This window comes from Hypanus sabinus, chromosome 20, assembly GCF_030144855.1.
Source record: "Hypanus sabinus isolate sHypSab1 chromosome 20, sHypSab1.hap1, whole genome shotgun sequence".
Classification (NCBI taxonomy): domain Eukaryota; kingdom Metazoa; phylum Chordata; class Chondrichthyes; order Myliobatiformes; family Dasyatidae; genus Hypanus; species Hypanus sabinus.
The window spans coordinates 14,888,926-14,915,561 of record NC_082725.1 but is presented as its reverse complement, the minus strand read 5'-3'; the positions used below and the strand labels follow the sequence as shown (position 1 = coordinate 14,915,561).

The window sequence follows — 26,636 nt, the reverse complement described above, 5'->3', positions numbered from 1 at the left end:
CCGAACCAGACGCTCACTGTGGGATGCAGGGAAACACTCCGCGGACTACGCTGCTGTAGGTAAGGTTTTCCTAGAATCACCATCCCTGCCTTTACCCACACATCTCAGGGTGTCCCTACTGATGAATATATTTGGGGGCAGCCTGCACTCGCTGGAACGGAGACAACTTATCCAACAGAGGACGTGTCAGAATAATAGGGAGCGTTTGCAATTTGCACTCAGTCCACTGGGACCAATGTTATTGGCACCCTGTCAGAGTCCAGCCGGCCTAATTCCTTCGCAGCTTTTACTGTTCTCACTCGCAAAGTGCCCAGAGATTCGCACTTCCAATATAATGAAACAGCCATTCTCATAGATTAGTTTCTTAAAAATAGACAGCCTGTAAATTGCGAGCCGAAGGGATTTTGCTGCAATCCTTTCGACTGGCAATTTACAGTAAAGTCTGTCTGTTTGCTGCAGAGCCGCTCAGTGGTCAGAGAGTTAAATTACAACGGCAGCACGGGAGAGAATGTTGGACTTCCGACTGGAATCGGGTTTATTAACGCTGCTTTGTATCTGTTGTGTTGTGAAAGCCGTACAGTTCTATTGCACAGAATTACTATGAATTACAAAATAAAGAAATCGTGCAAAAAGGCTCTGGCTGGATCTTCGGGCTCCTTTACATCGTCCCAGGTGGCAGTAGCAAGAAGGAGGCATATTCCAGAAAGCAAGGGTCCGTAAGGACGGATGCCTCTTTCGTGAGCCACCACCTCCTGAAGATGTTCTCAATAGTAGGGAAGGTTATGCCCACATTGGAGCTGTCTACTAATACACCAGTTACTGCTTGAAGCTCACCTGCCTTTTGTTTTAATCATTATTTATTTATTGTGTAATAGTGTTGGTTGTTTCTCTCTGCATCCCAGAAGCTCATGATTAGGTTGAAACAAACATAATTTAGATTCCTCCTTCTTCAGCCCTTCACCTCTTCCACCCATTCTTAATTCTTAATTAATTAATGAATTCTTAATTCGTCCTCCCTTCCCCACCCACCCACCTTCCCCCACACCTGGCGTCACCCACCCCTCCCAGCTTCCCACACACCCATCTTCCTCCTCACCCCGTCTCACCGGTCACTTGCTAACTTTCCCTCCTCACCCTCTCCCACCTTCTTATTCTGTCTTCTGCCCCCTTCTTTTCCGGTCATGATGAAGGTTCTTGGCCCAAACTGTTAACTCTTTATTCCCCTCCATAGATGCTGCCTGACTCACTGAGTTCCTCCAGCTTTGTGTGTGTGTGTGTGTGTGTGTGTTGCTCAAGACCTCCAGCATTTGCAGAATCTCTTGTGTTTATAATTAAAATATCAGATTTTCAACAGGTAAAACTAAGGTTTAAAATTCCTAAGTACATAGAACGTTACAGCACAGTACAGGCCCTTTGGCACTCAAAGTTCAGCTAAACTTTTGACCTACTCTAAGATCAATCTAACCCTTCCCTCCCACATAGCCCTCCATTTTCCTATTATCCAATTGCCTGTCCAGTGTTTCTTAATAGCCTCTAATGTATTTGCCTCTACCACCACCCCTGGCAGGGCATTCCACAGCAATCTCCATGTAATGAACTTCCCTCTGACATCTTCCCCCATACTTTTCTGCACTACCTTAAAAAAGTACCCCCTCAAATTAGCCATTTCCACTTTGGTAGAATGTCTGTGTATTCACTCAATCAATGCCTCTTATCCATCCCTAGGCTTAGGGTTAAGGTTATTAAATTTATTATTAAAAGTAAGTATGCCAGTGCTCTTGTTCTCCTGGGTACTCAAATTCCACTTTTGCTTGAATCACATTACTCATTCGAGTACATCTATTTTGGACCATTTGATTCTGCTCGAGCACGGTGAAGTACAGACTTCCCAATGAATCATGTACTGTAAGTCCCAATTTGTGACTTACCAAATTAATACATTGTTCTTGACATGTCAAAACGATTGGATATGGCCCATGTATGGAGAAAGAGACACTGAAGTGAGTCGACAGTTCACTGACTTCAATGAGAACTGCTGCAGAATTTAAAGGAAAAGATAAACAACAAATGCTGGGCCAACAGGGTCGTTAACTAAAACTCTGAAAGTTAATGCCAACACTGTGGCTCAAAGCAATAACTAGTATGAAATGAATATCGCTCCTTTACAGCGTCAGTTGAAACGGTAGACTTCTTTCCCGCACGAGGACAAGGGTAAGCAGGGAGCGTAAATGTCGCTGTGCATTTGGTCAAGTCTCGTCAAGACGAGAACAAACAGAAGCGCGTTAAATACCGCCATGATGAGACAGTAATTAGCTGGAACCTGCAGACTCACAAGTGCAATTTTCGAACCTTTTGCGCAGTCCACCTGTGCGGCACTGTAGGCCCTGCAGTAGTGTCCATGGTTGTGACATTACATTTCGCTTTCTTATTAAATTATATGAATTCCACATCAAATGCACCTCTTTATGCCAACTTTAATGCAAAGTAGAAGAAAATCAAAAGTCAGTAAAGGGTTATAACAGTAAGGAATTTTCTGATTTATAGCCTTTTTAGCAATTTATTACTAACTGCAGCATTGTAAAATTACCTTTCACATCTTCCATCAAGCACTGCCCTGTTATTGTAACATAAATTTGCATTGTTTGCCATATCTGTGATTGCAAATCTTCCCAGTGTAGGCAGTAATCACTTCAGTTATACCAAATAGGATGTAGAATCACATGCACTCAGGTGCAACTGGAATTCACTGGACAGCAATGACGATTGCTGCTCTCAAAAAGGAATTCATTGTTTTTATGGAGGACTCGAAGGTTGGGATAAGAGGGATTGACAAGACCGCACCATCAGGACTCAAGACTCAAGACTTGTGAACAGAATGGCCTCATCTCCTTCTGTAATGATAATTGCTGCTGTCATTCTGCTTAATCCGCATTGCATCCTTAGCGCCAGCAAAATCTCTTATTTGACTGGTCATTGATCAAGATATTCTTTTTACTATGATATGAAAGACGTAATAGTTCCAGTTTGTTTGTTCGTTATGCGCCTTGTCGAATGACGTGGGCGTTTGTGGTCTTTCCACAACCGTGATTATTCTGGGCAGATTTTTCTGCAGAAGTGGTTTGACATTGCCGCCTTCTGAGCAGTGTCTTTTCAAGCCAGGTGACTCAAACCATTGTCAATACTTTTCAGAGATTGCCTGGCATCAGTGGTCACATATCCAGGACTTGTGACATACACCAGTTGCTCGTGCAACTGTCTACCATCTGCTCCAGTGGCTTCACCTGACCCTGTTCGGGGGGCTAAGCAGGTCCTACGCCTTGCACAAGGGTGGCTTGTGAGCTAGCGGAGGGAAGAAGCACCTCACACCCCCCTTCGGTAGAGATGTATCTCCACCCCATCAGCTGCCTGTTTATGTGTACCTTTCATAAATTCTATTATATTTCTTTTTTTTTCCCTGTAAATGCCAGCAAGATAAAGAACTTCAAAGTAGTGTAGGGTGATTTATTTATTATTGTATTTTGATAATAGATTTACTTTGATCTTTGACCTTTGATATTACACTGTATTTAACAAACAATATCATCAAAGCCTCCTCCCAATTTAGCTGGAAATGTATCTGTCATCCAATTTAAAAATCAGCAGAAACCATGGACATAAATAACAATGATGAAAAGTGAAACAACCCTGTAAGCAAAACTTGATTCTTGTGTTTGACGTGTTCAGGTCAGGCACCAGAGGCACACCTGCTGGGGACCTGCTTTAACATGAATTATAAAAAAAACAACAAACAATTGACACCATACACCTAGGCTTTATTGAGAGGGAGTGAAACTTAGTTGTATTGCATAAGTTCAACAAGGCAGCTTGGCAAGGGCAATGAGGGACAGGCAGTTAAATGCTGGCTCTGTCTGCAAAGCCCATGTCCTTGAATGAAATTTTAAAAAGCTTGTGTAATTTTGACCAATACTGTATATATACCTAGGGCCTCTAGGACTTTTGCACAGTACTGTATAAATAGCTAAGGTGTCTAAGACTATTCACAGTACCGTGTATCCAGCTAGGGTGTTAAAGACTTTTTGCGCAGTACTGTATATAATAACCAAAGTGTCTAAGAGTTTTGCACAGTACTGTATAAATAGCTAGGATGTCAAAGACTTTTCACAGTACTGTATATATAGCTGGGGTGTTTAAGGTTTCAATGAAGTCACCCTTTGTTCTTCTGAATTCCAGTAAATACAGGCCGTCAGACACTCTTCATATGAGAAGCCATTAAAATCTTGGAGTCATTTTCATGAACGCTCTCCTGCTTCAGCACATCCTTTCTGAGTTAAGGGACCCAAAACTGCTCACAATACAAGTGAGGCCTCACTGGTGCTTTATAAAGTCTCAACATTGCGTCATTGCTTTTATATTCTAGTCCTCTTGAAATGAATGCTAACATTGCATTTGCCTTTCTCACCAGGGACTGAACCTGTAAATTAATCTTTAGAGAATCCTGCACAAGGACTCCCAAGTCTTCTTGTGCCTCATTTTTGTGTATTTTCTCTCAACTTAGAAAATGGTCAACCCTTTCATTTCTGCGATCAAAGAGCATGACCATACACTTGCCAACACTGTATTCCATCTGCCATTTCTTTGCCCTTCTGTAGCCTCCCTACTTCCTCAAAAGCACCTGCCCCTCCACCTACCTTCATATCATCTACAAACTTTGCAACAAAGCCATCAATTCAATCATCCAAATCATTGATATATAACGTAAAAAGAATTGGTCCCAAAACACACCCCTTTGAAACGCCACTAGTCACCAGCAACCAGTGAGAAAAGGCTCCCTTTATTCCCACTCTTTACCTCCTGCTAGTCAGCCTCTGCTTTATCCATGATAGAATCTTAAACATACATTATCATTTGCTTTTTAATTCCTGTGAAATTATTTACAGTTTTTAAAGCTGAATTTAAATACACCGTGTGGGATATTGCATTACTGTGACATGTTGCATTCCAATAAATGTGTAGTGTGGATGGTTTGCTGCCTACTGCTCTCAGGCAAGCAGCAAATATTTATGAATGGGGAAAAAAAAGTTTCTCAAACTGTTAAGAGTTAATTTAAGATATTTTCTGTTGCATTATTACTTTTTAACAAAGTGGAAAATGAGGTACTAAAAGTATTTTCCAAACATTTGTTTTCACAGATACTACTACAGGGAAAAAATCCAGGGATCGGATGGGAATTTGCCTTGCCGAAATCAGAGACCGAGAATAAGGCAGCTCCGAAACACAATTACACGTGGGCTATTGTTCGCTCTGAATGCTCTGCCTCTTGTGGAGGAGGTAACGTTTCCTTTTAAATTTTGGTAACATCTGAGTTTTCAAAATCTTAAGTGGATCTTTCCTATCACCAATTAGTGGAAGATGTAACTTGTGAACCTTCCTGTTGATAGGATCCTTTATTATTCTATTCCTTTTAGAATGTGGGCTTTATGGCTGCGCCCACTCAGAGGAAAAAGGCTGAATAAACAGGGTGGGATTACTTTGTATACGTAGGTAGTCCTAAGAACAATGGACACATGTTTCGGCTTATTTAACAATATCCTTCAAATTTCCCTTCATTACCTTGGGTGTTTCATCTACTGCTTCCTTTCCTTAGAAATGAGCACATTTTTTCCTGTATTTCGCTGCTTTTAGAAGGATATGCTGATGGGGCGAGAGAAACTGGAATGAGGAGCAGAGTAGAGCGGAGGATAAATATCCAAACAGAGCACGTGGACTGAACAGTCTGACACTGTGCTGCCGTGTTCCCCTGGTTCTGGATAACAGTTCTAATTTGTCAATGTGTCTGGAACTGATTAAACTACAAAGACTGCCATCTGCTTATGGTCTTTCAGATGAATAAGACATAGAAACAGAATTCAGCCATTCAGCCTATCGTGGCTGGTTTGTTGCCCCTCTCAACCCCATCCTCCTGCCTTCTCCCTGTAGCCTTTGATGCCCTTACTAATCAACCTCTGCTGTAGATATACCTAATGACTGGCCTCCACAGCCGTCTGTGGCAATTCAGCAGATTCGCCACCCTGAAGCTAAAGAAATTTCTCCTCATTTCTGTTCTAAAAGAACATTGTTGTACTCTGAGGCTGTGCCTTCTCATCCTAGATTCATCCACTCTACTTCCACTCTGCCTAGGCCTTTCATTATTCAATAGGTTTCATTGAGATCCCGCCTCACTCATCATCTAAACTCCAGTGAGTACAGGCCCAGAGCAATCAAATACTCCTCGTTCATTAACCCTTTCATTCCCAGAATTTCGTGAAACTCCTCTGAACCCTTTCCAACGCTGGCACATCCCTTCTTAGGTAAGGGGCCAAAAACTGTTCACAATGCTCCAAGTGTGGTCTGACCAATGCCTTATAAAGCCACAATTTTATCAGGTGGACAGGCTATATGCTTAGCTGGTTTTAACTGTTTCTTTCAGTTGTTTCCGATGCATTCCTTGTGGGTCAGATGGCATTCACTCCTTGCCTCTTAGAAGTGCAACTTCAGATTTGGAGAAGTGGAGGACTCTGAGTGCCTGTCACAAGTGTACATAAGACAGGACATTACATCCCTTCATGCAGTTCTCTTCAGTGTTCAGTGCAGCTACTGATTCAGAATTAGTTCTCTCGTCAATGATACGGGCCGTGTAATCTGTTGATTGCAACAGCAGTACAGTGCAATACATGAAGTATTGCTAAGTCACAATAAGAAGTATTTAAAAAATAAATAAGTAGTGTAAATGGAGAGCAAAATAGTGATATTGTTCATGGATTTATGGACCATTCAGAAGTCTGATGGTGGAAGGGAAGAAGCTGTTTCTAAAACATTGAGTGCTTGTCTTCAGGCTTCTGTACCTACTCCCTGATGGTAATAATGAGAAGAGGGAATGCCCTGTATGGTGAGGATCCTTAATGATAGAAGCTGGCTTCTTGAGGCATCACCTTTTGAAGATGTCCTTGATGGTAGGGAGGCTAGTGCCCATGATGGAGCTGGCTGAGTTTACAGCCCTCTGCAGACTTTTCCGATACTATGCAGTGGCACCTCCATACCAGTTAAAATGCACTCCACTGTACAATAAGACCATAAGGTACAAGAGCAAAATTAGGCCATGTGACCCATCAAGTCTGCTCTGCCATTTCATCATGGCTGATCCATTTCTCTCTCAACCCCAATCTCCTGCCTTCTCCCAGTATCCCTTCATCCCCTGACCAACCAAGAATCTACCAACCTCAATATACCCAAAGGCTTAGGCTCCACAGCCACCTTTTGGCAACGAATTCCACAGATTCACCACTCTCTGGCTAAAGAAATTCTTCCTCATCTCCATTCCAAATGGACGTCTCTGAAGTTGTATACCGCTGTAGAAATTTGCAAGAGTCTTTGGAGGCATACCAAGTCTCCTACTGTAAAGTAAACAATATCAACAATCATTATTGGATTATTTTCCAAGATAACTATACCTTTTCTGAGATATCCGATGGAGTGTATGCATCACATTGCATGATTCCTCATGCAGCAATCCTTTCGGAAACTACTGGGAAAATCATACGTGATGTTCCAGAACCCTCCATGGTCAGGACACTCAGGGGCAATGAGTCCACAGAACTCAGAGCAGTACAGCATGGGGCAAGTCCATTCACCAAATGATGTTTGATGAGGACGATGTTGGTCTTAAATCCACATTTGCCTGCATGCGGTCTGTATTGACATTGGTTTATTATTGTCACATTCACTAAAACACAACGTAAAGCATGTCTTGCATACTGTTCATAGAGATCAAATCATCTCAGTACACTGACATGAAACAAGGTAAAACAACGGCATTTGCAGAAGAGCGTGTAAACGCTACCGAGAAAGCACAGTGCAGATAAATAGAGTAAGATCACAACAGGTTGGTTACAAGGCCAAGAGTCCATATTATCATACGAAAAGTCCATTTGGCAGTCTTAACAGGATGGAAGCTGTCCTTGAACCTGATTGCAATTCCTTCAAATACAGCTCTAGATTGCAGTCGCATCCTTAAGTTCCACCAATATACCCCTCTCCCATCTCGCAGTCTGACCAAGACCCAGATTCCTATAGTCAATCTTACCCTCGGCCATTAGGCTCTATAATGAGTCAACTTATAGCCAGGGAAGTTAGACTGTTTGAGGTAACTTATTGTTTATTCTTCTCACTTTTCTTCTAATATTTTTATATTTGTATATTTGTGCACTTGTAATGCTACTATAACACTGTAATTTCCTTTGAGATCAATAAAGTATCTATCTATCTGTCCATCTATTTGAGACTCTATCTCCAAATCCCCAGGACTCCTGCTATTTTTGTATTTCAACTCCAACCTAACCCCCTCCCTTCCCTCACCAGTGCTCTCGTTAGGGTGCACGGAAATTTCTAAACTATCTTTTACTATTAATTTCTGCTGTTTGTGTCCTCCTTTAATCCAATTGCCTCGGACCATTAAACATACTACAGGGTTTAGAAGAATTTCTAACTTAAAGTTAGGTCTAGTGCAGACTATCTTATTCCAAGTTATATGAAACTTGCCAGTGGGGGAATCCATACGATTTCTGAGCCTCTTCAAGTAATTTGAATCCAGGGCTGAGTTTCAACGACAAAGTACAATCTGAAAGATGAAACTCACCTCTGCTGTTGTTTATCTGCCAGAAAGTAAGTCCTTTTACAACCGTGCAGGAGAGCTGTCACAACAGCAGTCTTAGGTTCCACAACACCAGGTTCTGTAACAGGTAACCAGGCTACTAAACCACTTTCCTCAACACTGAACTGACACCACAACCTATGGACTCACTTCCAAGGACTCTACCAATCATGCTATCAATATTATTCATTTACTTATTTATGATTTTTTTTGGTATTTGCTGAGCTTGTCTTTTGCACATTGGTTGTTTGTTAGGCTTTGTGTTTTGATTGATTCTATTATATTTCTTTGTTCTACTGTGAATGTCTGCAAGAGAATGAATCTCAGGGTGGTATATGGTGGCATATACAGTACGTACTTTGATAATAAATTTATTTTCAACTTTGAGAAAGATATGCAACTAAAAACACACTGTGTTGGCATCATTTTGATCTGTACGCATTGAAGACTTTTTATGCTTTGGATGAAGAAAAATTAAAATTTAAAAGCAGTCTCTAAACATTTCATTCTTTGTTAATGTTTTGTAACTAAGTAGGGCATTTGAACATATTGTAAATAACTTGTTATCCATAAAAGAGTTATTATTTTGCAGGACTAGTGCACAATAATTCCAAAGGTAGAAATTTATTCTCAAGGGAAACAGAGATTAGCAGAGTAAACAGTAGATGGTAGTCAGCCTTTGAAATGTACCTGCGATGGTTTTAATTGATTTTTCTGGAACGTTTCACGTTTTACATATTTTATGATGTAAAACAGCTGTTGGCATCTGTGGTCTCATAAAGAAGTTAGGTTTAACGTGGACGGTTCTGCAGAAATTTATGGATGTAGAGGAAGGAAAGGATTACGTTTAGTGTTTTATTTTCTAGGAATTGGAGAAAGGATAAAGCTTTGCTTAATAAATGAGGTTGTAAAACTTTACTCCAGCCATGACAGATTAGGACATCAATTTACTTCACACTATAAAGCATTCTCCTTTTGATAGGCAGTGCTGTGCAGCCTGATGGAGAGTGACCACAGTACGAACCTCATCACTCTCCACCTCTTGAAATAAACCAATATGATGATTACACACTAGACCTTATTTCCTGCTGAGCTGAAATCCAAAGCAGGCACAACACACCGTGCGAGCCTTCCTCAGACAACTCCCAGAAGAAATAAGGAGGAGAAGCACTGCCTGTTCCTACCTGTCCACACTTCCCAGCCTGGCACAAAGAAAAGAATTGCTGTGGAAGGAGCTTTGAGCACAATCACACATGAACACAAGAGATTCTGCAACACACACAAAATGGCAGAGGAACTCAGTGGAGAGAAATAGTCAAAATTTTGGGCTGAGACCCTTTATCAGGGGGAAGGAGCCAGATCACAAGCTGGTGGGAGGGGAAGAAATACAAGCTGTCCGGTGATAGGTGGAACCAGGTGAGGTGAAAGGTGGGTGGGTGGGTGGAGGAAGAGGATGAGGTAAGGAGCTAGAAGGTGATAGATGGAAGATTTACGTAGAAGAAGGAATCTGGTAGGAGTAGACAGTGCAACATGGGAAAAGGGAAGGAGGTTGGGCACCAGAGTGACGTGTTCTCTTATGAGGAGAAGGTGTGAGACAGGAACCAGAGTGTGGAATGGGAAAAGAGAACAGGAGCAGGGCGGTGGGGGAGAATTAACAGAAACGTGAGAAACTGAGGTTCAAGCCATTAGGCTGGATGTTACCCAGACAGAATATGAGATGTTGCCCCTCCAACCTGAAAGTGGCCTCATCATGTCTTGTTTTTTCTTATCCAGGGGTGCATGGAGCAATTTGTTTTACTTAAAGGGGTTGGGCATGCCATTAGCTTTGTGGCAAGACTGTAAATCACTGGAGACCTGTAGCATCTTTGTGGAGTGCTCATGGCGGAATTGCAGTTGGTTCATTAATGTCACACGCAGTGAAAAGCTTGTCTTGCATACTGTGCATTACAGATCAATCCCTGACAGAGTGCATTGAGGGAGAATGAAGTAAAACAAAAACAATGCAGAATAAAGTCAGAGAATTTAGATGTAAGTGAACAGAATGATTGTAATAGACATAATAAGTGGATCTGTGGGGAGCAGCTAGAGAACTAATACTTACTTTCGAGAATAAATGACTTTGCTAATGCATCTTTCTACTTCGATTTGGGTAATGTTCATTGTGTCTTCGAAGAAGGGTAGATGAGCTTTGTGACACGTTATGCTGGAGGAATGATGAAAGTGGGAAAATCTTTCCCCAGTGAGCTGCTCAGACAAGCACAAATATGTTCTGCACTGTCTTTAATGGTGTTGGACCTGTGCTCTTCGGCTTGAAAAGAGAAAATAACAGGGTATTACCATAGTAACACACACAAAATCCTGATGAAGGGTTTTGGCCTGAAATGTCTACTCTTTATTCCTCTCCATAGTTGTTGCCTGACCTGCTGAGTTCCTCCAGCGACCTGCGGGTATTACCTGGGACTTCCAGTGTCTGCAGAATCTCTAGTGTTTCGGGGTATTGCTGCTGTGTGAACTGTGAGAACAGTTCATATTGTCAAGCCAGGTTAAAAAGTGCTTAGCTACAGAAAGCAAGGACTCAAGCTAATCAAGTACCATTAGATGGACCTGCTGGTTTCCCTAAATCAAAGTAATTTCCAGATCTAGAACTTAAACATGAACAGAAAATGCTAGAAAAGCGCAGCAGGTCATTGTGAAGAGGGGTCATGGACCCAAAACATTAACTCTCTCTCTCTCTCTCCATAGATGCTGCCTGACCTGCTGAGAATTTTTCTTTCTTTGTTCTCTTATACACTACTTACTTAATTTGATTTCATATACATTTCTTAGTGTAATTTATAGTTTTTGTATAATGTATTGCATTGTACTGCTGCCACAAAACAGTAAATTCCATGATATATGCTGTTGATATTAAGCCTGATTGTGGTTCTGATTTTTCAGCATTTTTCTGTTTCATTTCTCGGCTTTGAGTGTTATTTTGGCTTCTCTGCTGCGATTATGAAACCTGGATCATGGTTAAGCCAGAGCAAGAAATAGTGCAAATAACATGATCTTAATGCAGAACTGTGACATAATTACCTGATCATTCTGTTTTCCAAGCGGCAAAACCTGTTTGTACGTTTGCACATGTGCCAACGTGTTTGTGCTTGTGGTGTTCCTCAGTTCCTCAACAGATTCTTGACTAATTCTTGTCTCTTGACTCAGATTCTTGACTCAACATGCTTGACTAATCTTCTGGAGCTTTTTGAGGATGTAACTATGAAAATGGACAAGGGAGAGCCAGTGGATGTAGTGTACCTGGACTTCCAGAAAGCTTTTGATAAAGTCCCACAGAGGAGATTAGTGGGCAAAATTAGGGCACATGGTATTGGGGGCAGAGTACTGACATGGATTGAAAATTGGCTGTCTGACAGGAAACAAAGAGTAGCAATTAACGGGTCCCTTTCGGAATGGCAGGCTGTGACCAATGGGGTACCGCAAGGTTCGGTGCTGGGACCACAGCTGTTTACAATATACATTAATGATTTAGATGAAGGGATTAAAAGTAACATTAGCAAATTTGACGATGACACAAAGCTGGGTGGCAGTGTGAAATGTCAGGAGGATGTTATGAGAATGCATGGTGACTTGGACAGGTTGGGTGAGTGGGCAAATGTATGGCAGATGCAGTTTAATGTGGATAACTGTGAGGTTATCCACTTTGGTAGCAAGAACAGGAAGGCAGATTACTATCTAAATGGAGTCAAGTTAGGAAGACGGGAAGTACAAAGAGATCTAGGTGTTCTTGTACATCAGTCAATGAAAGCAAGCATGCAGATACAGCAGGCAGTGAAGAAAGCTAATGGCATGCTGGCCTTTATAACAAGAGGAATTGAGTATAGGATTAAAGAGGTCCTTCTGCAGCTGTACAGGGCCCTGGTGAGACCCCACCTGGAGTATTGTGTGCAGTTTTGGTCTCCAAATTTGAGGAAGGACATTCTTGCTATTGAGGGAGTGCAGCATAGGTTCACGAGGTTAATTCCCGGAAAGGCAGGACTGTCATATGTTGAAAGATTGGAGCGACTGGGCTTGTATACACTGGAATTTAGAAGGATGAGAGGGGATCTGATTGAAACATATAAGATTATTAAGGGATTATTAAGGCAGGAAGCATGTTCCCGCTGATGGGTGAGTCCAGAACTAGAGGCCACAGTTTAAGAATAAGGGGTAGGCCATTTAGAACAGAGATGCGGAAAAACTTTTTCACCCAGAGAGTGGTGGATATGTGGAATGCTCTGCCCCAAATGGCAGTGGAGGCCAAGTCTCTGGATGCATTCAAGAGAGAGTTAGATAGAGTTCTTATAGATAGCAGGGTCAAGGGATACGGGGAGAGGGTAGGAACGGGGTACTGATTGTGTTTGATCAGCCATGATCACAGTGAATGGCGGTGCTGGCTAGAAGGGCCAAATGGCCTACTCCTGCACCTACTGTCTATTGTCTATTCTGATTACAAAAAGGGGGGGTAACGGGATCCTTTCAGAAAATGAGAGAGATCAGAAGGGAAAGATCATTCTGATCAGCCGGAACGTATTCTGATACCTTCAGTATACCCACCTACTCAAAACTACAAAGAATGAAAACATAAGGAGCTCTGTGTTTGTGTATTGTTCGTGGCATTCATGGCAGCTCACTTCATCCACCATGCTTCAAATGGACTCTGACTTACCCATTCACTACTTGAAATCACCAGTCTGAAATTTAATGGGTTACAACTTCAAGCTTACCACATGAACATTAGGTTCAGAAAAAAATATTCATCAAATATTGCAACTTCCTGCCATGGTTAACCAGACTTTCATCCAGTGAAGGGTAAAACGTCAAGGAGAAGGGACATAAGACATTTGAGGAGGAATTACAGGATAATACACATAAAATAGAAATAAAGGTAGCGAGATAGGGATCAGAAATGAGACAAGCTGAGCTGGCCGCACTACAAAATGACTAGAAGGAGAAAGTTCAAACGATAATCCTTCCTTGTTTTGGAGTGAAGATTACTTAAGAGTGATATATATTGTCCCATTCACTTCAAGGACGTTTTCCAGATTTTGACCAGATTTCTTCTGTAGTTCATTCCGGCTGGTATTAAACAGAAAGCACCAACCGCCACGAGTGGGATTTCCTGGTGGCCAAGCGTTTTAAGTCCCATTCTCATTCCCTTTCCGGCATGTTGGTCCTCGGCCTCCTCTTGTTCCAAGATGAAGCCACCCTCAGATGGAGAAGCTGCACCTTGTATTCCATCTGGGTAGTCTCCAGCCTGATGGCATGAATGTCAATTTCTCCTACCGGTGGAAAAATCTACCCCACCCCTTCCTCTTCCTCTATTCCCCCTCTGACCTTAACCTCTCCTCTCCTGCCTATTTCTTCCCCCTGGATCCTCTCTCCCTTCCCTTTCTCCAGTGATCTACTCTCCTTGTCTATCAGATACCTTCTTCTCCATCTCATGACCTTTCCCACCCACCGAGCTTCACCCTTCACCGTCCAGCTAGCCTCCTTCCCTTCACCCAACCAAATTTTATTCTGGCATTTTCCCCCTTCCTTCTCAGTCCTGAAGAAGGGTCCCAGCCCAAGAACTACATTTTCATTTCCCAGAATGTTGCCTGACCTGTTGAGTTCCTCCAGCATTTTGTGTGTGTTTCTTTGGATTTCCAACATAGGCAGACTTTCTTATGTTAAGAAGGTGATAGATCTTGACTGTTTTGTTGCTCCAAAGGTGCAGGTTAAGCTCTGCACATTAATGCAGCGATTGTTGTGTTACCAAGTTAGCAGACTCCTAAAAGCTACTGTATATGTATTATTTGGCCGTGTTTCAAACCAATCCTTTAGGCTCTAATCACATCCAGTATTTGATTTATTTTTCCATATTTGTTTGGCTCATACAATGACCCAGTTTAGTCGTCAGTGGCTACCACATGAAGTCCCCTTAGAGCTCCCACAGATTTCTTCAAAAGCACCTGGGTGTCTGTCCAGTGCACCTTATAAGCAGTCTATATGATGTGCAAAGAAGATACACAATAATGTGCATCTTTTATCAGATTCAAGCACTGAAGGAACAAGCTGGGTAAAAGCTATCTCAATTTGTCTCATTCATTAAGACATTTTATTCTATGTCGACATTCATGTTAAGGTATCAACAATAGCCACAATGACCTTTTCTATAAAAATAGTTCATATACTGTAAGCAACAGTGTAAGCCAGGCAGAGTAAACGAAGCCTGATCAGCAAGAGCTAGCCCTCCACCTGCAGTACTTAAAAAGGATCCCTTGCAGGTTTCTTGGGAGATCAGATGGAGGTGGAATGATTGGGATCAGATGGAGGTGAGGAGAAGTGGGATGATTGGGATCAGATGGAGGTGAGGAGAAGTGGGATGATTGGGATCAGATGGAGATGAGATGATTGGGATCAGATGGAGGTGGGATGATTGGGATCAGATGGAGGTGGGATGATTGGGATCAGATGGAGGTGAGATGATTGGGATCAGATGGAGGTGGGATGATTGGGATCAGATCGAGGTAGAATGATTGGGATCAGATGGAGGTGAGATGATTGGGATCAGATGGAGGTGGGATGATTGGGATCAGATGGAGGTGGGATGATTGGGATCAGATGGAGGTGAGATGATTGGGATCAGATGGAGGTGAGATGATTGGGATCAGATGGAGTTGGGATGATTGGGATCAGATGGAGGTGAGATGATTGGGATCAGATGGAGGTGGGATGATTGGGATCAGATGGAGGTGAGATGATTGGGATCAGATGGAGGTGAGATGATTAGGATCAGATGGAGTTGGGATGATTGGGATCAGATGGAGGTGAGATGATTGGGATCAGATGGAGGTGGGATGATTGGGATCAGATGGAGGTGAGATGATTGGGATCAGATGGAGGTGAGATGATTAGGATCAGATGGAGGGGATGATTGGGATCAAATGGAGTTGGGGATGATTGGGATCAGATAGAGGTGGGATGATTGGGATCAGATCGAGGTGGGGTGATTGGGATCAGATGGAGGCAGAATGATTGTGATCAGATGGAGTTGGGATGTTTGGGATCAGATGGAGGTGGGGTGAGGTGAGATGATTGGGATCAGATAGAGGTGGGGTGAGGTGAGATGATTGGGATCAGATAGAGGTGGGATGATTGGGATCAGATCGAGGTGGGGTGATTGGGATCAGATGGAGGCAGAATGATTGTGATCAGATGGAGTTGGGATGTTTGGGATCAGATGGAGGTGGGATGATTGGGATCAGATGGAGGTGGGACGATTGGGATCAGATCGAGGTAGAATGATTGGGATCAGATGGAGGTGAGATGATTGGGATCAGATGGAGGTGAGATGATTGGGATCAGATGGAGTTGGGATGATTGGGATCAGATGGAGGTGAGATGATTGGGATCAGATGGAGGTGGGATGATTGGGATCAGATGGAGGTGAGATGATTGGGATCAGATGGAGGTGAGATGATTAGGATCAGATGGAGTTGGGATGATTGGGATCAAATGGAGTTGGGGATGATTGGGATCAGATAGAGGTGGGATGATTGGGATCAGATCGAGGTGATCAGATGGAAGTGAGATGTTTGGGATCAGATGGAGGTGAGATGATTGGGATCAGATGGAGGTGGGATGATTGGGATCAGATAGAGGTGGGATGATTGGGATCAGATAGAGGTGGGGTGATTGGGATCAGATAGAGGTGGGGTGATTGGGATCAGATAGAGGTGGGGTGATTGGGATCAGAGAGGTGGGGTGAGGTGAGATGATTGGGATTAGATGGAGGTGAGATGATTGGGATCAGATCGAGGTAGAATGATTGGGATCAGATGGAGGTGGGATGATTGGGATCAGATCGAGGTAGAATGATTGGGATCAGATGGAGGTGGGATGATTGGGATCAGATGGAGGTGAGATGATCGGGATCAGATGGAGGTGAGATGTTTGGGATCAATTAATTTAGCGACGCAGTGCAGAGTAGGTCCAGCAACCCTCAACAAATCCAATTAACCCTAACCTAATCACGGAAAAATTTACAATGACCAACTCACCTACCAGGAATTCATCTTCCAGGAAAAGCCCATGCATTCCACAGGGAGGACATACTGGCTTCTTACAGAGGATGCCGGAATTGAACTCCGAACTCTAATGCCCCTAGCTGTAATAGCATCGTGCTAAACTCTACGCCACTGTGAAGTGATGCCTTCTATCCAATGCAACTGGAAAGAGTCTGCATAAGGTTGAGTCTCTAGACTGTTGCCCTGAAAGTAAAAGTATAATCAAAAGCACTCGTGCAAAAAATCACTTCAATACGCAGCCCTAAAAAGATTGAAGTTTAATCTGTATTAATTTAAATGGGTGTTTTAAGTTTAATATTCAGTGTCAAGTTGCATATATTAACCAGGAAAGAGATGGAATACACAAAGTCCATTTACATTAAATTTTAATGGTTTCAATAAATTTTGAAAGACAGTTTAGAAATGTAGATAAGCAGTCCCAATTTCACCAGGACTACTATATCCAACATGTAAAATTGAACTACAAAAACTCCAAATGACTCATTTTTGATTCAGTTTGAAATCAATTTTAACCAAGTTTCTGCTGGCCAGTTTGTAATTGTCCTCAAGTTCTATCGTGATACCTGCTGGAAACAGAACAATACACTTTCAGAATTGATTTAAATTAATCTGCCTGATCTAGAACTTAAAGTGCTTATTTGCGGCATTTTCAGATACCCATTAATTCTCCTTATTCCTCCACGTAACCACCGCCTAGTATTGATTAGATTACCCTCTTCTCTATTTTGCTTTCTGTTATACAATATATGTGAATATAATTTATAACCATACAATGCTGCAGATGCTAGAAATCTGAAATAAAAACAAAGAATGCAGGAAATAGGCAGGCAGCAACTGTGGAAAGAGAAGCAGAGTTAGGGTTTCAGGGTAATGAACGCTCATCAATTCTGTGAAGAAAGAATCATTAACTCCGTTTCTTTCTTCTCAGATGCTGCCAGAACAGTTATTTTCTGCATTAGCTGAATACAATTTGTAGTTTTATAATAAGATGCTTATAGTAAGATAAAATAGGCATATTCAAAAATTAGTGTCGGTACTTTCTGTGGATTAGCTTATTGCACAATGTTTCATTTATATGTCCTGCATAATATCCAAAATACCTCTTGGTGTAGTATTAATTAAGCAATTGCATTTTTGGTATAATCTATTTGAGATACAAGCTGTAATGTTATCAGACCATACGATTTATGTTGCTTAGATTTTGTGAAAAGATTAATACTAGGACTATGGGTTTTATTTTTCTCACAGAAACTTAAAACACTACAAGTAGGAACAGGAATAAGCAATCCTTCTTATAAAGCCTTTGCCGTTCAATAATTCATAAAGTCCATTTTGATGTACCATTACACAGTAAAGATTGCAACAATTTCTAAAGCTAAATGTAAAAATTTTGCTACAGTAATTGTCAAGTAGCCTTTATTAAATAAATTAATAACATTTGAATTAATTTCTGTTTTTCTAATCTAGTTCCTGAGGGCGGGGGTGGATTTCATTGAAACCTATCAAATATTGAAAGGCTTAGATATAGTGGATATGGAAAAGATGTTTCCTATAGCATGGGAGTCTAGGACCAGAGGGCACAGCCTCAGAATAAAAGGGCATCCCTTGAGAACAGAGATGAAGATGAATTTCTTTAGCCTGGGAGTGGTGAATCAGATGGCTATGGAGGCCGAGTCATTTGGTATATTTAAAGCCGGGGTTGATAGATCCTTGATTAATAAGGGCATCAAGGTTAAGGGGAGAAGGCAAAAAAAGTGGGGTTTGGGGGGGATAATAAATCCACCATGATAAAATGGCAGAGCAGACTTGATGGGCCAACTGACTTAATTCTGCTCTGATGTTTTATGGTCTTAATCTGACTCTTCCTCTGTCTGTTAAACAATCTTCTTTCCTTGCTAATATATTACTCTTCTGCACAGAGAATCGTTGTAACATATCTTCAGGTACAATTGACTTTTTAATTGCCAATGTTGATATGGGTAAATATAAATCATAATTTATTACTGCATGCGATAGTGCCCTTTAATAAAAAATATTCATGTCATCCTGAATATTTTGCAAAAATGAGCAATACACTAGCTATGTTATTGACACAATGGATGTATTCATTAGAAAATGTCAGCGATAATATCACCAATTAGCATTCTGATCACGGTGAATTACCAAATAGATGCTTGACGTTTCATAGTATTCAATTTGATAATTAATGTAACTTTGTTCTTTAAATATCGAACTCCTGTAGTTTTACCACAGCATGGTGCAATACTGTGGGTGCACAGAACTACTAGCAAATCATTCTCTTTGTAAAGACTACTAAATCATTCTCTTTCCAATCTTTTATCTCACACTTTTTGCAGTGAGAGATGAGCAAGTCAATTGAAGGTTAACCGGTGTTCGACCCAAAGAAAGTTGGGATGGGACGGCAGTGCAGGTGGTAGCACAATCTCTTTACAGCAACAGCTGTCACCAATTTGGGATTCAATACCCACCATTTCCTGTAAGGAGTATGTATCAACGTTTGTACTTTTTTCCCGTGACCACGTGGATTTCCTCTGGGTGCTCCAGTTCCCTCCCACATTCCAAAGATTTGTGGTTAGGGTTAGTTCCTTGCTTCCTTCCTTCCCTCCCTGTACCCCCCTTTCACCCCTTTCTCCCCCTTCCCCTTTCTTTTTTCTCCCTTTCGTTTCAGATTTAGCTTTTTTTGTTCATCCGCAGGTTCAGTGCGATGTGATAATATTTGAATGTTTAGAGAATTACAATGCTGCAAGTTAACACATCTAATTACTGTATAAAAGAGTAAGATTTGGAGATAGAGGTATCGTGTGACAAGTGGATATGTGTGGATGGATGATTTGGTTTTATTTTTGATTGAATAGTGGGGATTTTGCATTGTGCATCCTCTTCTTCTCCACCACCTCTCACCCCACAGCACTATTGTCTCTCTGAAGGTATATCATACACATGGGTTGGTTAGAGGTTGTTGGTGTGTAGTGGAGAGAATCGGGGAGGGATGGGTTGGAGATGGGAGCAGAGCTTTTCTTAAATGGGAAATTGAACTGACAAATGGTCTGATTTGGGCACTGGGATGGATGGTGATGGGTTACGTTTCTGGAGCGTGCAGTTAGATGATGAGATGACTGTGGAATTTACATCTGAGACAGTGTCTGGCAGTATAATGGTCCAAATGTCATCCATCCCTCACACATCTTTATCCTGGGAGAGTGGAATAAAGTAGTTTGCAACAAGGGGTAGGTAGAAAAACTTACAGGAACAAGTGGAGAACTTCAACAGTTGCACAGAAAACCCACACCAAAGCTGGCATTTTATGAGATCCATACTGAATCTGATTGTTTTTACTATTTTCTTTTTCCGTTAACTTATTTTACATAATGAACAAAATTGTTTGGCTCAGTTTGCTTTGAATGTGACTTGAAATTGGACCTCAAAGACTGAACTTTCATACTTCACCATTTAATATGCTGAACAGAAATCCTTCTGACTAATTGCTTCTCATGGTGCCTGTCTCAGCAATAACCTGGGATTGTGTTGTATACTTCAATGCAATAATATTCTTTGTTCTGTCATTGCGTCTACACAGCAGCAACTTTCATTGGATACAGACATCCTGTATTTTGACTGTACCAGAGAGTTATTAAAAAGTATTGTGAACTTTGAAACACTTTGCAATTTACGTTAACAAGATCAGTGAAAGGGTGCTTCTGTTTTCTAGGTCAGATGACAACAAGGGTGGCATGTTACCGTGATCTTCGTGCCCAGGTAAACCTTTCTTTCTGCAATTCAAAGACTCGGCCCACGACTGGAGTGACTTCCTGTAACCCACAGGCTTGTCCTGCAAGGTAAGCATTACAGTGATGCATTTACTGAAAATGCAAATTGATTTATACATTAATTCGTTTTTTAAACTGGCTGTCAGTTCCTAGAACTTGTCCTTGGCTAGTTACTGATGCATTGGCATATGTATATTGATCTTCAATAGTTCCATTTAATATCAGAGAAATGTTTGCAATATACATTCTGAAAATCTTTTTTCACTGTCTGTAATTAAGTTTGATGGTGAAAATGGATAGCATTAAACTTGGCTGTGATATGATTAAATATGCAAACTTATTTACGTTTGGGAAGTACCGCTGAATATTACTTATTCTTGACGTCTCCTTTTACATAACAGATCATTTTATAAAGCACCATTAGCCCGCTTTTTGAAAAGAGTGGAAATTGTAATATGCAAGTGTTCCAATTTACAGAAACTGCCTGAACTTGGGTGATTATGCATTATTGCAGGTGCAATTACAGATAAAAAGTAACATTAGTGATTGGAACATTCGTTAGTGGGAAAGGAAGTTCTATCAGAATCCATTAATCATATTATCATCACTAATCACATTAAGCAGACAAACCCACACAATCACATGGAGAACATTGAAACTCTTTACAGACAGAGGTGGGAATCGAACCCTAGTCGGTGATCATGGCACTGTAATGCAACTGCACTAACCTCTATGCTACTGTGCTGTCCGTGTATTGTGGTTGCTTGCTTTAATTCCTTCCACAGCTTTCCCAGTGATCCAGTGCAAACGGAAAGTCATCTAAATGATTGTTATAGTGTATAATCATGCAAGTGTGGAATATATGTCCAACTATGTAAAGGTGATATCAAAATATATTTGAGTGTCTTTTAGCAGGGAGTTGGCACTCTGCAGTATGGATCACGTAATAAATAATGGGAATGCAAAGAAGAAGCTCTGAAGATCATCTGTGTCCTTTGAGTAACTAACTTAAGAAAGGGATTCTGTATTTTCACGCGTTCTTATACAGTACTTTGCTGAAGGGCATTATTTGTCTTTCTTCAAGTATGGATTGCTAATAATCAGGTTAACCAGTTGTAGTTTAAATACACAGGCAGCACAATAGTATAGCAGTTAGTGCAGTTGCTCTACATTGCCACGATCACCGATAGGCGTTAGATTATCACCGATGTTTGTGTGTCTGCCCCCGCATGCATTTCCTCTGGGTGCTCTGGTTTCCTTCCAATGATGTGCAGTTAAGGTTAGTGTTAAGGAGTTGGTGATACTTGTGGGCTGGTCCCAGCACATCCTTGGACTATATTATTTATTTATTTATTCATTGATTTTCAGCGCAGAGTAGGCCTGCAGCACCCAGCAACCCCCCAATTTAACCCCAGCTTAATCGCAGGACAATTTACAATGACCAATTAACCTACCAGCGGACTCTGAGAGGAAACCCATGCGGTCACAGAGAGATCATGCAAACTCCTTACAGGCAGCATCGGGAATTGAACCCGGGTCGCCGATACTGTAAAGCGTTGTGCTGACCACAGCACTACCGCGCCATCGCGGGGTGAGAGTGCAGTAAGGTGGTCGGTTAAGGCATGAGTTCGATTAGTGGGATGGGAATGGGCTGGGAATGATATTGGTGAGGCGGGATCATGAACGGAGGGCCCAGGAGACCAAGTGTTTGCTTGGTTGGTTCACTGTGGAGACGGCAATGCAGAGGAGTGAAGCTGATTAAACTGCACAAGTGAGGTAAAGATAGGCCTTATTACAGAGAATGAATCCTGCACCAGCTTGTGGTGCTGATGCACCATCAATAACTCTGAGACGTGGGTTAAGATAGGCTTTTATTGGCTGGAAGAAAGCACAAGCAGCAAGCGACCACCACACAACATCCTGGAGACTGAGGGAGGAGCAGTGCCTCCAATCGCCTTTATACTGGGGTCTGTGGGAGGAGCCACAGGAGCAGTCAGCGGGGGGGGTCCAGACAGAGTATATGTAGTTCACCACAGGCGCCAAGGACAACTTGAAGCTCTACACATCATGGAAATCATAGCAAGTGCACCCAGTTGGTGCGTTTTTTTTCATTGATTCTATTATAGTTATTGAATTTATTGAGTATGCCCACAGGAAAATTAATCTCAGCGTTATAGGTGGTCCGTCAAGTACACAGTCCTTCAAGTGAACTGTCGCTCCCAATATGGTGTCATCTGCAATATTTTGATTCGTGAGACCGGATATGTAAATCTCTCTATCATGTAAATAATGAGACACAGTAATCCCATAGAACACCACTTTTCGTCCTTTCCAAGTATTACATGTTCCTGTGTGTGGTTATCTGATTTCCAATTGAGATGAAGAATCTCGGCCCGAAACTTCAACTGTTTATTCCCCTCCATAGATGCTGCCTGACCTGCTGCATTCCTCCATCATCTTTTATGTGTTACCCTGGATTTCCAGCATCTGCAGAATCTCTTTTGTTCTGGGAGATGATTTCTTATCTGCTCTATATATTGAGATCAAACTATCTTCTGTCTCCCTCACCATTGCCACATCAACAGCATTAGGATCTATTTTCTTTTCTGAAATTCCAAAGGTAGATCAGATTTACTACATCACTATTATCTCTTCATTGCTGCCCTCCGTCAAAGATTACAATAAAGGGAGTTAAGCATAACCTTTCCATTAGATTTTTTTCAATATTTTAGAATATTTTTTATCTTGTCTTTTGAATAAAGATTCAATCATCTTTCCCACCACTAATATAAAGAAATCCATCCCTGTCTTGTTCTAGCTCACTTGCCAGTTCTCCAAAACTAATGCTTTCAAATACTTTTATCTCAGTGCCATAGTATCTCTGCTATTCCTTCTGTTTTGTGTATAGATACATCTGTCTGTACTAGAGGCTTTATCCACTCTGTTTTACTGTGTTTAGTTATCTCCCCTTTTCTGTCTTAATTTTGCTTGGCATATTTCCCCTCCACCAATCTCCTTGGTTAACTAAAGTAGCTTTTAAATCTTTTCATTATTTCAATGGAGCTACTTGCGTATCTGTAACCCTACTGAAACATTCCCTATTCCTTTACTGATACTTTATTCTGTTTCAATGGCTTTGGCAGAAAAAATTATATTTATGTTTTTCATTATTTCGCACTGATTTTATGTTTTGTTTTTTTTTAACTTTTCCCAATATGTTTGCACTCTCTTATCAGTTTCGATGTTTCTTTATTTATCTGATTTTACGGAATTCCCTTGAATACTACTTAAAATGTCTCCACTTCTGTTTATTTGTCAGTCTGTCAATTTTTCAATCCTATAGGTACATAATCTCATCCTTTTAAAATCTGTTTCTACTGACTCATCACATTGGCCTTTGACTCCTTTGAATCTTTCTCAATGTCATATAAAGTATTATCTTGAGATCACTATTTCACGGATGCTCTCTTCTGATTTATTTTCCAAACCAGATCCAGCAGTTCTTTCACTTGTTGGAGTTCTCGTGGAGTTGGTGAAAAGGAAGTTTTACAGATACTAAACCTTTCCTTGGCCCCTTTTCACTTGCCCTTCCTCCCACTTTATTTGTTACAATTAAAATCTCCCAGCAGTTTATTATTATTTCCTTTATTTCACCTAATTTACATATTTTCATTCCAATGTCCATGTAATGTTATGTGAATTGTATCATGCTCCCTTTAGCTTGATCAGCCTCAATCTATTATATTTTTAACTAGTTGGCGATAATTTTTTTAACTCTCATTATTTATCACAGCATAGGACCTGTTACTGCAATCCTTTGTTTCCATTTTTATTGTATAAATTACTCAGCAGCCTTGTACCTTTTTTGTCAAGTAAATATGTTCCCATTGCCTCTAGTTCCTTACTTATTTGCTCCAGCACCATTCTTTTATTTTGTACAATCTGCAAACTATTGAACACCGAGTTTCATTGATATTTGAATAGTTGCCTATTGTGCTTTATTTTTAGAAGTCCTTTTGCACTTGTCTTTGCTTCCTGACCTGCTGTTACCTCTGATCCTTGACCTTCTCACTCATTTCATATTTCCTGCACCTTCAGGTCTTCTTAAGATCCCTTTTTCACTTATTTTTTAATTACTTATTTGAAGATAATATAGCACGGAACAGCCCTTCCAGTCCAACAAGCCAGACTCCCTAGGAACCCACCTATTTAACCGTAGCCTAGCCACCAGCCAATTTACAATGACCAATTAATCTTCTACTGGGGCCTTGCTATAGCATGCTTGGCTTATTGCGGAAATGGGTGGGGTGGGGGAAGGCTGTTGCTTTGGCTACTGCTTGTGCATGGGGGGGAGTAAGGGGGGGCTTTGGGGTTCAAACGTTTTAACTATCACTCATTCTTTGGGCCGCTCTTTTTTTTTTGTGGATGTCTGTGAAGAAAAAGAATTTCAGGGTGTACATTGTATACGTTTCTCTGATATTAAGTGGATCTGGTGAACTATTGTACAGTAGATCTTTGGACTGTGGGTGAAAACTGGAGCACCCGGAGAAAAAACATGCACACACAGGAAGAATATAGAGTACAAGCTCTCTTACAGAAGGCGCCAACTCTGAGGTCCTGAGCTGTAATAGAGTCACACTCGCCACTGTGCTACCGTGGCCCCCCTTTGTCTACTGGAGTAAGATAAGACAGAGCTGTTTAGCTCTTCCGTTTATAAAACAAAATATAGTAGAACTGCTCCAGACGTCAATAGTGAGCTGAAAAAATTACACCTGTAGCGTCCAAAATCAAATGCTGAACAAATTCTTCGAAAGCTGATAGATGTTTTCTGACAAGCTGCTTCTTAATAGTGGGATTTGTGGTGTTTTAGCTTTCATGGTGATTTAGCTTTCATGGCCTACCTTCTCAATGATGCATAATGGCAGCAGCCCAAGTATGTGGATGTGTGGGGGTAAGGCATTGGAAATTTAATGCACTTTATGTGTCAGATTACTCTGAAGATACATTACTGTTAGACTAACCAAATCCTCTGGGCTCCAAAAAGCCGCAGGGTGTTGAAGTGCTGCAGATCCACGAGTTCCGAGAGTGCAAACACAGTTAAAAATGTACCAGCAGCTGATATGAATAGCATTTCTTGGCCACTTTTAGTAACTGTCAGCAGCCACTCTGGCTTGCATGAGGAAATGGCTAGTAGCCAACTCTATCTACCTTGCTGTGTCCAATTACATCATTAAGATTTATCATAATAGTCAAGCAACCTGTGGTGTTCTGGGCAATGAACTACACTACCTAATACCCAATGTCGCATAGCCACTTTCAGCCTTGAATGAAATCCTGTTGTCACAAAATCCACAAACGGAGTGGCTTCCAGTCCTCTTCAATGCATGACACCTCTGGTCTTAAAGAAACCAACTGCAGAATGCGGTATCGCTCGTTTCTCCGTTTCCAACGTCTACGCCTTGGTAACTAGATAACCGTAATTTGGCACGCATACCGAAACATACACTGAGATGCGTTGGTTGCGTCGACGGCCAACACCGCCTGAGGATGAGCTGGGTGCCTCCCCTGGGATCACAGTGAGAATGTACAAACTCCTCATGGACAGTGGCTGGAAGTGAACCCTGGTTGCTGGTGCTGTGAAGTGTTGCACTGAGTGCTACACTACCATGCCTCTCATATATATCATACACATATAATGCATATGTTCATATACATTAGCATCTATAGGGGGTACAATGTTTTCAACACGTTCTTTCATTCATTGTTAAGTTCTCTCTGCCCCAAGCATTTTGTGTTTTTTTTAAACCATATGAAATCAGATAGTTCATGTCAATAATGCTCTCTATGGAGGGATATCCTTCCTAATATCTATTTTCCCCAGTGAAAACGTGCCTGAACGCTAAAACCTATGAGCTCCAGCCAGGAAATTATGAGTTTTCTGTTTTCACCAGAAGTGGACGTGGAAGAAGCCCGTGGAAATCCACCTCGTTGGAACAAGCTTCCTGTCTATACAGAGCTGTCTCCCAGTAGGAGTTCTACTGTCAAAGAAGAGCCCGT

The 26,636-nt window shown here is 41.4% G+C and overlaps 1 protein-coding gene across 5 annotated transcripts in view; it reads left to right on the top strand.

Annotated features, from left to right (window-relative positions):
• LOC132378320 (A disintegrin and metalloproteinase with thrombospondin motifs 16) overlaps positions 1–26,636 on the top strand; it is a 227,629-nt gene that overhangs the window by 179,129 nt on the left and 21,864 nt on the right. For all 5 annotated transcript variants that reach the window (XM_059945139.1, XM_059945138.1, XM_059945137.1 and 2 more), the window contains 2 exons: positions 5,190–5,328; positions 20,522–20,648. In XM_059945139.1, coding sequence (XP_059801122.1) covers positions 5,190–5,328; positions 20,522–20,648 — 266 coding nt within the window. The remainder of the gene's footprint in view (positions 1–5,189; positions 5,329–20,521; positions 20,649–26,636) is intronic.